Consider the following 15,772-nt stretch of genomic DNA (forward strand, 5'->3'; position numbering starts at 1 on the left):
AGAGGACTGGACTAGATAACCTCCCAAGGTCCCTTCCAGTTCTAGGAGATGTGTGTTTCCAATTATGTCTATCTTTATATCTCATTTCCAGATCACTGATGAATAAATATGTAGCATAGGACTTGTCCCAACACAGAACCCTGGGTTACACCACTACTTACCTCTCTCCGTTCTGAAAACCGAGCATTTATTCCTACCCTTTGTTTCCTAACTTTTAGTCAGTGCTAAAATGCTTAATCCATGCTTAAGAGCCTTTGGTGAGGAACCTTGTCAAAGGCTTTCTGAAAATAATATTGTGCCACATGGTAGAATGTGTAACTATCACAACTAATATAAAAGATATGAAAAACTTTGAAAGAACAGGTTAAAATGCACAAGGGAGATAAATGGAACATAATTTGTGTTGTTAGTTTGTACTTGTATGTACACTATCAAGTGTTGTGGATACTGGTATATGGAAAAGTGCATGGGGGGTGACAGAGATTCTTGGGTGTGATTTGCAGAAGTGCTGAGCAGTCACAACTGAAACTCCAGTCAGTGAGCATTAGGTGCTCGCAACACTACTTCCCTGTCCTCTGAAAAATTAGGGCATAAGTATCTCAAATTGGGCACTCAAAATTAATGGACAGTTCTGACCTTAAGCTCTCTGCCCCCATCTGAGATGAGGGACAATGTCAACTCCTCAGCTCAGAAGTGAGTTGTGGAAAATCAGTTAATATTTGTGAAAGCAGAAAATACAGTGAAAATTACCAGAAAAAAACCCATGAGGAAATTAATAATTCTATATTCAGACTAAGATTTGAAGAGTGCACAGTAAATAAAGCCTGGAGCCATGAAATGAATAAGGAGAAAACCTAGAAAATGAAGGTCTACAGAAAATGATTGCACAGTATGGCTACCTGTAACAAGTTTCATTTAACTGAACTCATTAGCATCACACAAGAACTCTGTGGCAGGAATAAAATCCAGTTCTCCAGAGCAGCACCTTTATGCTGAAGTATACACATGGACCGTAGCAGCACACTCATTTCTTGATAATATACATACGACGACAGAATACCAATCCAAATTATGCTCCATTTATCTCTCTTGTGCATTGTTAATCAGTTCTTATGTTTTTCACATCTCTTCTAATAGTTTGATAGTTATAAATTCTGCCATGTGGTACAATACTACCCACAAATAACCTAATGGTTGTACAACAGAGCCAGGTCCTCACAAAATGACACATCTTCAGTTTTTAACTCTAACAACTGGTTTATATATCTTTTCAAATAATTACAAACCCTATTTTTGATAAAAAATATTTTGCAAAATATACACACATTCACAAATCACTCCAAGAATGTCAAGGTGTGTCATTTCTAATAGGCTGCCAACCTTGACATGAACAGCTGAAATTACACAATTATAAGTAAAAGATGAGCTAACAAAGATAAACTGAAATATCACACCACAGAAATCAAATACAACATTTGCAATAAGAACATAAGAATGGCCATACTGGGTCAGACCAAAGGTCCATCCAGCCCAGCATCCCATCTGCCGACGGTGGCCAATGCCAGGTGCCCCAGAGAAGGAGAACAGAAGACAATGATCAAGTGATTTATCTCCTGCCATCCATCTCCTGCCTTTGTTCTGAAGGCTAGGGCACCATACTTTATCCCTGGCTAATAGCCATTTATGGACCTAACCTGCAAAAATTTATCAAGCTCTTTTTTAAACCCCAATAGAGTCCTGGCCTTCACAGCCTCCTCGGGCAAGGAGTTCCACAGGTTGACTGTGCGCTGTGTGAAGAAAAATTTCCTTTTATTAGTTTTGAACCTACTACCCATCAATTTCATTTGGTGTCCCCTAGTTCTTGTATTATGGGAAAAGGTAAATAATTTTTCTATATTCACTTTCTCCACACCATTCATGATTTTATATACCTCTATCATATCGCCCCTCAATCGCCTCTTTTCCAAACTGAAAAGTCCCAGTCTCTCTAGCCTCTCCCCATATGGGACCCGTTCCAAGCCCCTAATCATCTTAGTCGCCCTTTTCTGAACCTTTTCTAATGCCAATATATCTTTTTTGAGGTGAGGAGACCACATCTGCACGCAGTACTCAAGATGTGGGCGTACCATAGTTTTATATAGGGGAAGTATGATATCTTTTGTCTTATTATCGATCCCTTTTTTAATAATTCCTAACATCCTATTTGCCTTACTAACTGCCGCTGCACACTGCGTGGATGTCTTCAGAGAACTATCCACTATAACTCCAAGATCCCTTTCCTGATCTGTCGTAGCTAAATTTGACCCCATCATGTAGTACGTGTAATTTGGGTTATTTTTTCCAACATGCATTACCTTACACTTACCCACATTAAATTTCATTTGCCATTTTGCTGCCCAATCACTCAGTTTGCTGAGATCTTTTTGTAGTTCTTCACAATCCCTTTTGGTTTTGACTGTCCTGAACAACTGAACAATGAATCATCTGATGACTTTTCTTCCCCAATATGTAGTGTTAAACCTCAGTTTCAGTGAAGGTCAGCAACAACAGCTCTTAAAGGGCCACATTCAGTACTTGTTTTTGTTTAAGACAGACAAAGCTTAGGACAATTAAAACCAATTAATACAAACAATTGTCCCCAGGTTATTAAATTATCAAAATTTCTCAGACAGGAAGTGTCCTCAAAAATTCATTTAGCTCATGTTATTTTATCAATAAAAGTTGTTCTTACCCAACTCCCAGGTCTTTAAGTTCAGATTTCGTGAGGTAAGGCAACACTGCTCCGGTGATTTGATTTTCTGAGGAGTTAAGGAACTGTTATGTTTGAGGTTTCACATAAATATTTACGTTTCTCAAATACTTTACACAGACGTATTTAAGCAATGCTGTCTTTCACAGTTTAATTTAGCTAAATTCTATTTTAGCCCCCTTTCAAGCTCCCCTGCTCATGCCACCTGGAGTACTGATGTCGCCCACTTGCTGCAGTTATGTTGTCCGGCACATTGGGGCTTGCAGCGTGGCAACCTTGCTGTCTAGGCACCAGGGGAATTGAGGCTTTGGATGAGGAGCAGCAAAGGGAAGGGACCAGGGACTAGGCCCCTTGAGCTCGCCACACAGCCTGGGAGTTAAGCTGGCTCCTCCTGACAAGGCAGTTCTGACCCTGATCCCTGTGGGGAGTTCAGGACCAGACTCACAGATCTAACAGGCCAGATATGGCTCACAAGCCAGAGTTGCCCCCTGATTAATCTAAGTGGACAAGCAATAAATAAGACAAACTGTTTAACATAAATTTGGTTTTCCTTTGCATAAATATGGAATTAGCTATCAGCTTTCCTCAACTGCCCCTCCAACTACCCATTGTACATTGGCTGTTTTATTGTAACATGCTTCTTGTGGCAGAATTAAATACTGAGAAAGGAGAGGAAAAGAAGAGAATGAATAGGAGCTCTGGAGGGTAGCCTGGTAGGTGGCATTTCAAGTGAAAGAGCTGATGTCAAAATAAGCACAGATGGTTACGGAAGAGCAGACAAGCACATGGTCCAGACCAGAAAAATTGGCAGAAAGCAGATCAATACATTTAGAGGATTAATTATTACAAGATAAGAATCTCTTTAATGCTTTATTTAAGAATTGCCATATAAAATCCTAACACAGAAAAATAGGAACAGAACTCTGAAGGCTCTTGAAAGTTAGGACAAGAAGCTTAGCTTTAACATAGTGGAAGAGTAATGTGTTTGTATATTGATGTACTACTGTTTGTTCCAGGCTGTCAGAGGGACAAGGTAAGCGAGGTATCATTTGTATTGATCCAACATTTGTTAGTGACTTTTTTACACTGATTATTAACTGTGGAAACTGTTATATAGGTATTATTTAGTCATCTTCCTTCTGCTTATCAGAGGACAACCATAAAGTTAGTTACTTTAAGTGACGTTAGGCTTAACACACTCACCAAATAAAGGAGAAGTTCATGTTTCTCAAGGCAATTACAGATTCTGAAGTAAAATAATTCCTTATCTGCATTTAGATGATTTTATTAAGGCCTCATCTACACTACAGACTTGGGGCTTGTCTACACTGGCAAGTCACTGAGCTGAAACTTTCACTTAGGGGTGTGAAAAAAAAATCACACACAGATTCTAGGTGCAGCAAGATTCACCACAGTAGCTTGCCAGTGTAGACAGGCTCCCAGTGCTAGGAGCTATGCCCCTCACAGAAGTGGTTTTCCTGAAATGCTGGCTGAGCACTCTCCCAAGGCTGGTGTTGTGACCACATTCCTGCATTACAGTGCTGCTGGGGCAGTTAATCTAGTAAGTGTAGACAAAGCCTCAGGTCAACACAAGGCAGCTTACTTTGACCAAGCTCTATAAACATATTGACTAAAATACAGCTTCCACCGACCTAATGGGTCCATGATACTGACTTAAGTCCAGCCCTGCAATAAGTAGAGCGCTTGGGGCTTGGCTCCGCTATGAGATGGAGTGATACTGCAGCAACTGACTCGCCAGAGGAGATTTAAGGACACTCCACCAGAAGGAGAGGAGTAAGGGAAGTTGATGGGGGAGTTTTCTTCTGTGGACCCCGTGGTAAGCAAACCTGAGCTACATGGATCTGAGTTACGCTACCGACAGTTCAGCTGCCGAGACTGACCTGCTCTGAGGTCCGCCTCGCTGGGTCGGGCCAGGGCAGTGTCAGTGTCGGCCCTGCACTGCTGAGAGGAGCGAACCTTTCAGAAGCCCCGGCACGGCACACCCCGCCCCGCTCGGCCGGGCCCCAGGGGGCAGCCGGGAAAGCGCGAACGCTGCTTCCCTTTGTCAGAGGCTGGAGACGGCCGGCACAAGACAAGTCGCTTGGTCACTGTCTGCGGCCCACCCCCCGAGGCACCCGGCCCTGGCCGCTGTCGGCAGCGGGGCGGGGCGGGGCGGGGCGGGACGCTGGGCTGGATGGACCTTTGGCGGGACCCAGTAACGGCCGGGCTCGCGCTCCCGGCTGCACAGCCGCAGGGAGGGCGAGCGGCTCCCGCGCCGCAGGCGGGCCGAGCGGGGCGCTAAAGGCTCTGTCCGCCCCCCGACCGGAAGGGCCCCGAGCCCGGGACGGGCCGAGCTCCAGCGCTAACAGCTCCCGCCCAGCACCGCGCCGGCCCCGCACCAGGGCTCAGGGCTCGGAGCGCGCAGCTGCCGGCTCCCCACCCCGGGGCTCAGAGCGGGCCCACCCGCGCGCCGAGCTCCCCCCGGCCCGGCCGTACCTCGGAAGCGGCGCAACAGGCCAGGCTCGCTGAAGCCGTTGCGGCAAAGGAAGTCGCAGACCTGCTCGGTGGCCCAGCGCCGCGGCGGCGGCGGCCCGTCAACCTCCGGGGCGCCCCAGGCGGAGAGCCGCTTCTCGGGGGTGCGGAGCCCATCGGCGGGGCTGGCGGGCCGCCGCCGCTTGGCGACGCTGCCCGCCGCGGCCCCGCTCCGCCGCAGCCGCCTCAGCATCCGCGCCGCCAACTGCCCCCGCGCAGGCGCGCTCGCACTCACCCGGCCCGACTGGCGGGCTCGGGCAGCCAGTGCCGGCGGCCTCCGCCTGACGGGGGGCGGGGCCAGACCCGCTGCCCCGCGGCGCGTGGGGGTCTCGGCGAGGTCAGCGCGGCGCCAGAGTGATCCCCTACGTCACTGGCAGGGCCCCTCCCCCGCCACACGGCCCTCCGTCAGCCAGCCCGTCAGTCATCCCCGCAGCCAACACCCCACTCCTGTCAGTCACCCCCCACCGCCAACACCCGCCTCCGTCAGTCACCCCCACAGAGCCAACACCCCACTCCTCAGCCACAGCCCCCTCCGTCAGTCACCCCCACAGAGCCAACACCCCACTCCTGTCACACCCACAGAGCCAACACCCCCCTCCGTCAGCCAGCCCGTCAGTCATTCCCGCAGCCAACACCCCACTGCTGTCAGTCACCCCCCACCGCCAACACCCGCCTCCGTCAGTCACCCCCACAGAGCCAACACCCCACTCCTCAGCCACAGCCCCCTCCGTCAGTCACCCCCACAGAGCCAACACCCCACTCCTGTCACACCCACAGAGCCAACACCCCCCTCCGTCAGCCAGCCCGTCAGTCATTCCCACAGCCAACACCCCACTCCTGTCAGTCACCCCCCACCGCCAACACCCGCCTCCGTCAGTCATCCCCACAGAGCCAACACCCCACTCCTCAGCCACAGCCCCCTCCGTCAGTCACCCCCACAGAGCCAACACCCCACTCCTGTCACACCCACAGAGCCAACACCCCCCTCCGTCAGCCAGCCCGTCAGTCATCCCCGCATCCAACAGCCCCCCCCGTCAGCCATCCCCACAGCCAACACCCCCCCCATCAGCCACCGCGACAGAGCCAACACCCCCCACCATCAGTCACCCCCCACATCCAACACCCCACTCCTGTCACACCCACAGAGCCAACACCCCCCTCCGTCAGCCAGCCCGTCAGTCATCCCCGCAGCCAACACCCCACTCCTGTCAGTCACCCCCCACCGCCAACACCCGCCTCCGTCAGTCATCCCCACAGAGCCAACACCCCCCCCGTCAGCCACAGCGAGAGCCAATACCCCACTCCTGTCAGTCACCCCCCACCGCCAACACCCGCCTCCGTCAGTCATCCCCACAGAGCCAACACCCCCCCCGTCAGCCACAGCGAGAGCCAATACCCCACTCCTGTCAGTCACCCCCCACCGCCAACACCCGCCTCCGTCAGTCATCCCCACAGAGCCAACACCCCACTCCTCAGCCACAGTCCCCTCCGTCAGTCACCCCCACAGAGCCAACACCCCACTCCTGTCACACCCACAGAGCCAACACCCCCCTCCGTCAGCCAGCCCGTCAGTCATTCCCGCAGCCAACACCCCACTGCTGTCAGTCACCCCCCACCGCCAACACCCGCCTCCGTCAGTCACCCCCAGAGAGCCAACACCCCACTCCTCAGCCACAGCCCCCTCCGTCAGTCACCCCCACAGAGCCAACACCCCACTCCTGTCACACCCACAGAGCCAACACCCCCCTCCGTCAGCCAGCCCGTCAGTCATTCCCACAGCCAACACCCCACTCCTGTCAGTCACCCCCCACCGCCAACACCCGCCTCCGTCAGTCATCCCCACAGAGCCAACACCCCACTCCTCAGCCACAGCCCCCTCCGTCAGTCACCCCCACAGAGCCAACACCCCACTCCTGTCACACCCACAGAGCCAACACCCCCCTCCGTCAGCCAGCCCGTCAGTCATCCCCGCATCCAACAGCCCCCCCCGTCAGCCATCCCCACAGCCAACACCCCCCCCATCAGCCACCGCGACAGAGCCAACACCCCCCACCATCAGTCACCCCCCACATCCAACACCCCACTCCTGTCACACCCACAGAGCCAACACCCCCCTCCGTCAGCCAGCCCGTCAGTCATCCCCGCAGCCAACAGCCCCCCCCGTCAGCCATCCCCACAGCCAACACCCCCCCCATCAGCCACCGCGACAGAGCCAACACCCCCCACCATCAGTCACCCCCCACAGCCAACACCCCACTCCTGTCACACCCACAGAGCCAACACCCCCCTCCGTCAGCCAGCCCGTCAGTCATCCCCACAGCCAACACCCCCCCCGTCAGCCACCCCTACAGAGCCAACACCCCACTCCTGTCAGTCACCCCCACCGTCAACACCCGCCTCCGTCAGTCATCCCCACAGCCAACACCCCACTCCTCAGCCACAGCCCCCTCCGTCAGCCACCCCCACAGAGCCAACACCCCACTCCTGTCACACCCACAGAGCCAACACCCCCCCCGTCAGCCAGCCCGTCAGTCATCCCCACAGCCAACACCCCCCCCGTCAGCCACCCCTACAGAGCCAACACCCCACTCCTGTCAGTCACCCCCCACCGCCAACACCCGCCTCCGTCAGTCATCCCCACAGAGCCAACACCCCACTCCTCAGCCACAGCCCCCTCCATCAGTCACCCCCACAGAGCCAACACCCCACTCCTGTCACAACCACAGAGCCAACACCCCCCTCCGTCAGCCAGCCCGTCAGTCATCCCCGCAGCCAACAGCCCCCCCCGTCAGCCACGCCTACAGAGCCAACACCTGTGATGGAGTTCTGGGGTCCCCCAAGCTCTGCACCCTGTCCGCAGGCAGGAGAGTCTCTCACTCAGCAGGAAAACAGCAGTTTTATTAGCCGACAGGACTCAGCATCGTACAGAGGAGTCAGTACAGCAGGCCGAGACAGCCAGTCCAATCCATGTTGGGGAGAGGAGGCCCCGAGGGGCCCCCAGAGCCGGGGCCTTGCCCCCTCCTTTGTCTCTCTCTCCCTCAGCCCAGACTAACTGCTTCCAACTTCCAGTTCCAATTCAAACCCCTCAGGCTCCACCTCCTCCTTTGTCTGCAGTACAAAAGGTGTTACCTGGTTGTCAGGGTTACCCTCAGCAGGAGCCCCACACCCTCTGTGAGCCACACACACACACACACAGGTATCCCCCACTCCATCACAACACTCCACTCCTGTCAGTCACCCCCCACCGCCAACACCCGCCTCCGTCAGTCATCCCCACAGCCAACACCCCACTCCTCAGCCACAGCCCCCTCCGTCAGCCACCCCCACAGAGCCAACACCCCACTCCTGTCACACCCACAGAGCCAACACCCCCCTCCGTCAGCCAGCCCATCAGTCATCCCCACAGCCAACACCCCCCCCGTCAGCCACCGCGACAGAGCCAACACCCCCCTCCATCAGTCACCCCCCACAGCCAACACCCCACTCCTGTCACACCCACAGAGCCAACACCCCCCTCCGTCAGTCACCCCCCACAGCCAACACCCCACTCCTGTCACACCCACAGAGCCAACACCCCCCTCCGTCAGCCAGCCCGTCAGTCATCCCCACAGCCAACACCCCCCCGTCAGCCACCCCTACAGAGCCAACACCCCACTCCTGTCAGTCACCCCCCACCGCCAACACCCGCCTCCGTCAGTCATCCCCACAGAGCCAACACCCCACTCCTCAGCCACAGCCCCCTCCGTCAGCCACCCCCACAGAGCCAACACCCCACTCCTGTCACACCCACAGAGCCAACACCCCCCTCCGTCAGCCAGCCCGTCAGTCATCCCCACAGCCAACACCGCCCCCGTCAGCCAGCCCGTCAGTCATCCCCACAGCCAACACCCCCCCATCAGCCACCACGACAGAGCCAACACCCCCCTCCATCAGTCACCCCCCACAGCCAACACCCCACTCCTGTCACACCCACAGAGCCAACACCCCCCTCCGTCAGCCAGCCCGTCAGACATCCCCACAGCCAACACCCCCCCCGTCAGCCACCCCTACAGAGCCAACACCCCACTCCTGTCAGTCACCCCCCACCGTCAACACCCGCCTCCGTCAGTCATCCCCACAGCCAACACCCCACTCCTCAGCCACAGCCCCCTCCGTCAGCCACCCCCACAGAGCCAACACCCCACTCCTGTCACACCCACAGAGCCAACACCCCCCTCCGTCAGCCAGCCCGTCAGTCATCCCCACAGCCAACACCCCCCCGTCAGCCACCGCGACAGAGCCAACACCCCCCTCCGTCAGTCACCCCTCACAGCCAACACCCCACTCCTGTCACACCCACAGAGCCAACACCCCCCCCCGTCAGCCACCCCTACAGAGCCAACACCCCAGTCCTGTCAGTCACCCCCCACAGCCAACACCCGCCTCCGTCAGTCATCCCCACAGAGCCAACACCCCACTCCTGTCACACCCACAGAGCCAACACCCCCCTCCGTCAGCCAGCCCGTCAGTCATCCCCACAGCCAACACCCCCCCCGTCAGCCACCCCTACAGAGCCAACACCCCACTCCTGTCAGTCACCCCCCACCGCCAACACCCGCCTCCGTCAGTCATCCCCACAGCCAACACCCCACTCCTCAGCCACAGCCCCCTCCGTCAGCCACCCCCACAGAGCCAACACCCCACTCCTGTCACACCCACAGAGCCAACACCCCCCTCCGTCAGCCAGCCCGTCAGTCATCCCCGCAGCCAACACCCCCCCCGTCAGCCAGCCCGTCAGTCATCCCCACAGCCAACACCCCCCCCGTCAGCCACCGCGACAGAGCCAACACCCCCCTCCGTCAGTCACCCCCCACAGCCAACACCCCACTCCTGTCACACCCAGAGCCAACACCCCCCTCCGTCAGCCAGCCCGTCAGTCATCCCCACAGCCAACACCCCCCCGTCAGCCACCCCTACAGAGCCAACACCCCACTCCTGTCAGTCACCCCCCACCGCCAACACCCGCCTCCGTCAGTCATCCCCACAGCCAACACCCCACTCCTCAGCCACAGCCCCCTCCGTCAGCCACCCCCACAGAGCCAACACCCCACTCCTGTCACACCCACAGAGCCAACACCCGCCTCCGTCAGCCACTCACACAGAGCCAACACCCCACTCCTGTCATGCCCACAGAGCCAACACCCCCCTCCGTCAGCCACCACTACAGCCAACACCGCACTGCTCAGCCACAGCCCCCTCCGTCAGCCACCCCCACAGAGCCAACACCCCACTCCTCAGTCACACTCACCTTCTGTCAGCCAACCCGTCAGTCACCCCCACAGCCAATACCCCAATCCGCAGTCACACCCCACTCCATCAGCCGCCCCCACAGAGCCATCACCCCACTCCTCAGCCACAGCCCCCTCCGTCAGCCACCCCCACAGAGCCAACACCCCACTTCTGTCACACCCCCGTCAGCCACCCCCACAGAGCCAACACCCCCCTCCTGTCACACCCACAGAGCCAACACCCCCCTCCGTCAGCCACCCACGCAGAGCCTACACCCCACTCCTGTCACACCGACAGAGCCAACACCTCCCTCCGTCAGCCACCGCTACAGCCAACACCCCACTCCTCAGCCACAGCCCCCTCCGTCAGCCACCCCCACAGAGCCAACACCCCACTCCTGTCACACCCACAGAGCCAACACCCGCCTCCGTCAGCCACTCACACAGAGCCAACACCCCACTCCTGTCATGCCCACAGAGCCAACACCCCCCTCCGTCAGCCACCACTACAGCCAACACCGCACTGCTCAGCCACAGCCCCCTCCGTCAGCCACCCCCACAGAGCCAACACCCCACTCCTCAGTCACTGACCTTCTGTCAGCCAACCCATCAGTCACCACCACAGCCAATACCCCAATCCTCAGTCACACCCCCCTCCGTCAGCTGCCCCCACAGAGCCATCACCCCACCTCAGCCACAGCCCCCTCTGTCAGCCACCCACACAGAGCCAACACCCCACTCCTGTCACACCCAGAGCCAACACCCCCCTCCATCAGCCACCCACACAGAGCCAACACCCAACTCCTGTCACACCGACAGAGCCAACACCCCCCTCCGTCAGCCACCACTACAGCCAACACCGCACTGCTCAGCCACAGCCCCCTCCGTCAGCCACCCCCACAGAGCCAACACCCCACTCGTCACACCCACAGAGCCAACACCCCGCTCCTCAGTCACTGACCTTCTGTCAGCCAACCCATCAGTCACCCCCACAGCCAATACCCCAATCTTCAGTCACACCCCCCTCCGTCAGCCGCCCCCACAGAGCCATCACCCCACTCCTCAGCCACAGCCCCCTCCGTCAGCCACCCCCACAGAGCCAACACCCCACTCCTCAGCCACACCCCCATCCATCAGCCACCCCCACAGAGCCAACACCCCACTCCTCAGCCACACCCCCATCCATCAGCCACGCCCACAGAGCCAACACCCCACTCAGCCACACCCTCCTCCATCAGCCACCCCCACAGAGCCAACACCCCACTCCTCAGCCATACCCACCTCTGTCAGCCACCCCCACAGAGCCAACACCCCACTCCTCAGCCACACCCCCCTGTCAGCCACCCCCACAGAGCCAACACCCCACTCCTCAGTCACACTGACCTTCTGTCAGCCAACCTGTCAGTCACCCCTACTGAGCCAACACCCCACTCCTCAGTCACACCAACTTCTGTCAGCCAACCCATCAGTCACCGCCACCCAAACAGGGCCAACACCCCACTCCTCAGTCACACTGACCTTCTCTCAGCCAACCCGTCAATCACCCCCAGCCCCACTTACACCAACCTTCCGTCAGCCAGCCACATGGTCAATACCCCACTCCTCTGTCACACTGACCTTCCATAAGCCAAGCCATCAGTCACCCATACTCCCACTCCTCGGTCACACCAACCTTCCGTCAGCCAATCCGTCAGTCACTGCCAGCGACACAGGGCCAACACCCCACTTCTCAGTCACACCACCCTCCATCAGCGAACCCATCAGTCACTCACACCCCCACTCACACCAACCGCTGTCAGCCAACCCATCAGTCATCCGCACCCCCCCCACACACAGCTAAAACCCCACTCCTCAGTCAGACCAATCTTCCATCAACCAGCCTGTCAGGGACCAACACCCCCACTCCCTCAGTCACACCAACCTTCTTTCCGCCAACCCGTCAGTCACTAACACCCCCTCTCCCTCAGTCACACCGACTTTCCATCAGTCAACCTGTCAGTCACCAACACCCCCACTCCCTCAGTCACACCAACCTTCTGTCAGTCAACCTCTCAGTCACCAACACCCCCACTCCTCAGATGCACTGACCTTCCATCACCCAACCTGTCAGTTGCCAACCTGTCAGTTGCCAACACTCCCACATGGTCCACCCCACCACTTCTCAGTCATTCCGACCTTCTGCCCACCAACCAGTCAGTCACCAACACCCCCACTCCTCAGTCATATCGACTGTGAGTGCTCTGGGGGGCAGGGTGTCCTCCTCTCAACAGACAAGGCATCAACAACAATGGGCAGGGGTACAAGCAGCCTGCTGCAATCCCCAACTGGCAGCTCCACTGGGCTGTGGTCCACATCCAGGAGGCTCTCTGGGAGGCCTTCACTCACAGAGACCTCTGATCGGAACTCCCAACACAAATTCCCCTCCACCCCTCACTGTCCCCGCAATAAATAATGATATGGGGTGTCATGATCATGAGGGTTAGCCAGCAGCCTGGGAGTAAAAGGGTTAACCCTCCTTAGCCAGGTGGGGTTGGCCTATAGGAACGTAGGTAAGAATTTCAAACTGGGACAAAGAAATTTCTTTGGTTCCTTCTTTCCAGCCATGAGGGAGACAAACGGAATATCTCCCTCGAGAACAAGCCCTCCACTCTTCTGTAAGTAGGCTAAAGTTTAGATAAGTCCATTAGGCTTTATTGTTTTATGGTTTGGGAAGTGGGATCTGATGTCTGTGCACTTTTTAGAAATGTTCCTTTACTCTCCTTGTTACTAAGTTCTAGGCCCATGGTGGAGACTCCCCACGTGTTTTACTTTGTGACTCTTTCAGCTAGCCATGAGGCTTGCAACATGAATATTGTTCTAATAACAAAAGTTCTTTTTCTTTTTATTAACCTGGTATTGGTTAATGTTTGTGTCCTGGTTTTTACTTTTGGGGCTGAGATTTCCCAAGTAGTCTCTCCCTGGTTTCCTTATTACGTGGGTGGTGGCAGCAAATTTTATCCCCAAAATTTAAGGGTTTTTTTTTTAGGATTTTGTGGGGGAAGTTTATACCAAAACCTGGAAGATAAGGTTTTGGGGGTACTTCTGCAGGCCCCCCACTTCTGCATTTATCTTGCTAGAGTGGGGAAGGAGCCATGACATGGGGGTTGCAAAGTTAACTATTAAACAGTATCAATGGTTAGGAACATAATGTAGAATAGTAATAAAATAGAAGTTTACTTGCAATGGAACAGATGTCAGCTATGTACATGGGGGTGTCTGGGCAGTATAACAATATGGGTGGGGAAGGAGATGGGAAGGGGGGGCGTCCCTATTCAAGGGAGTGTGTGGAGGACCATGAGCTCTGATGCCCATGGCTGCCTCTCCCACCCTGGGGTGCACAGTCCCCATGGACACACCAATGGGGCAGGGAGCATGGGGAGGTAGTGGTGGGCAGTGGGGTGAGGGTTCCAAGGGGACCACTGTGTCCAGAAGGCAGGCCCCCAGGTCTCTCAGGGCTGTGGAAGGAAGTCCCTGTGAAAGGAGAGCAGCTAAGGCCTCGTGGACAGGGATGGCTTGGGCCTCAGGGCAGCAGGGTCAGCGGCAGTGTGGGGGCGGTGGCAGTGGCAGCAGAGGGTGCGCTACAAGGGCCTCATGCACATGGCAGAGCAGCCCCACCACCTCCACCCATCTGTCCCAGCACTAGTGTAGCTCTTCTGCCTCCAGGGCCAGGCACCTCTCCGCCAGTGTGTTTTCATGGTGGAGGGTGGCTGTGTACGCTGCAGCTTCCTTCACCAGACTCTGCCAATGACCCCTCTGTGCCTGCCGGGCTTCAGCTGCTTGGGAGGGTCATGGCCTGGCTGGAGGACCTGCGGCACCTCCAGCATGGGTGCTCCTGGGAGGCCACAGGTTCCTCCAGTGCCTCTCCCGTCCCTGGGATGGATCTGCAGTAAAACAAGGGCGGGGGGGGGGTAAAGGGGGGAGTAAGGGCCCCAGCCAAGCCCCATGTTTCAGTGCCCCAGCCCCTCTGGGCATCTCCCCCAGGCAGGACCCAAGGGATGGTCATGTCTGGGGAATGCACTCATCGTGCAGGCCCAAGACCCCAGAACTGTGGTCCAGGCAGCCCCTCACCTTGGAGATGCTTCCACCTGTGGAGGGTCCCTCCTGGGAACAGGCCACCAGGTGACAGGGTGTGGTTACGCACAGAGTGGTCCTGCCTGGGGAGCGGATAGGCTTGGTGTAGCTGTGCACCCTGGGTTTCCCATGGTGCACTCAAGTGGGCACTGGGGTTCTTGGGGTTGTGGGGAGAGGGGAGGTGTGACCTGCACCATGCCTGTGGCCCCAGGATGGACTCTGGGGTGGGGCATTGGGGGGCATGGTACGGTGCCTGCATGTGCCTCCAGCGGGGGATGCACTGTGCTGTATGCTTACTTGGGGTAACCTCATATAGATTGGGTGATGCCTGGCTGGAGGTCACCTAGCTGCTTGAGGATGAGGGCAAGGCAACAACCAGGGACTCCTCGGGGAGGAGGCTTCTGAGGGTCCCTGAGCTTGGCTAGGCTTGCCCTCTTCCCCAGCTTCCTTGGAGGAGTTCCCGCCCTCCCCCTTCGGTGCGGCAGGGAGCTCCACTGCTGCCATATCCACAAGGTGGCAAGCCAGGGTGCTGTTGTCCCCCCACCAGGATGTCCCAAAGCTCCCTATAAGGAGGGACACCTCACTGCTGTCAGAGCTCCTTGATCTTGTACCAGACCTGCTCTGCAGCCCAGGCAGGGTGGCCACAGGCAGCTGGGGCCGTGACCAGGTGGGAGCATTCCTCAGTGCCCCCAGGTGTCCCTGAGCACCTCATCATTGTGCCAAAGCGAAAGGAGGTCACGCAGCTCTGGCTCTGTCCATGCTGGGGCCCTCCCCTTCCTTGGCTTCTCTTTCCGGGCTGCCCTCACTGGAGTCCCCGGCGTGCCGTGGAGGGCACAGCGGTTCTGGCTGCTAGTCATCCAGCTGCTGCGTGTCGCTGTAGGGATGACAGGAGTCTGGGTACAGCAGCCCTGCACGTGCTGCCTCCTTCCACAGCCCCTGCTTCCTGCTCTGGGGTTTCTGGGTCTTTGGAACTTTCACAGCTGCTGGAGCCAGGCACCATAGAGCCCCAGGGACTTGCTAGACTGTCTGCGGATTCTAACAGGGACCCACCCTGCACACCACTTCTTCCTGAAGAAGCAGTCCACAAGCATCCACACATGCTTTCTTGTGGAAG

General features: G+C 56.8%; 1 protein-coding gene across 3 annotated transcripts in view; it reads right to left on the reverse strand.

Moving 5' to 3' along the window:
- SAMHD1 (SAM and HD domain containing deoxynucleoside triphosphate triphosphohydrolase 1) overlaps nucleotides 1-5,556 on the reverse strand; it is a 54,612-nt gene extending 49,056 nt beyond the window's left edge. For all 3 annotated transcript variants that reach the window (XM_075011689.1, XM_075011688.1, XM_075011690.1), the window contains exons 1-2: nucleotides 5,246-5,556; nucleotides 2,732-2,798 (exon numbers count right to left, since the gene is read on the reverse strand). In XM_075011689.1, the coding sequence (XP_074867790.1) occupies nucleotides 2,732-2,798; nucleotides 5,246-5,474 (296 nt within the window). In that variant the 5' untranslated portion in view covers nucleotides 5,475-5,556. The remainder of the gene's footprint in view (nucleotides 1-2,731; nucleotides 2,799-5,245) is intronic.
- Between the last annotated feature and the right edge of the window lie 10,216 nt (nucleotides 5,557-15,772).

This window comes from Carettochelys insculpta, chromosome 17, assembly GCF_033958435.1.
Source record: "Carettochelys insculpta isolate YL-2023 chromosome 17, ASM3395843v1, whole genome shotgun sequence".
NCBI lineage: Eukaryota > Metazoa > Chordata > Testudines > Carettochelyidae > Carettochelys > Carettochelys insculpta.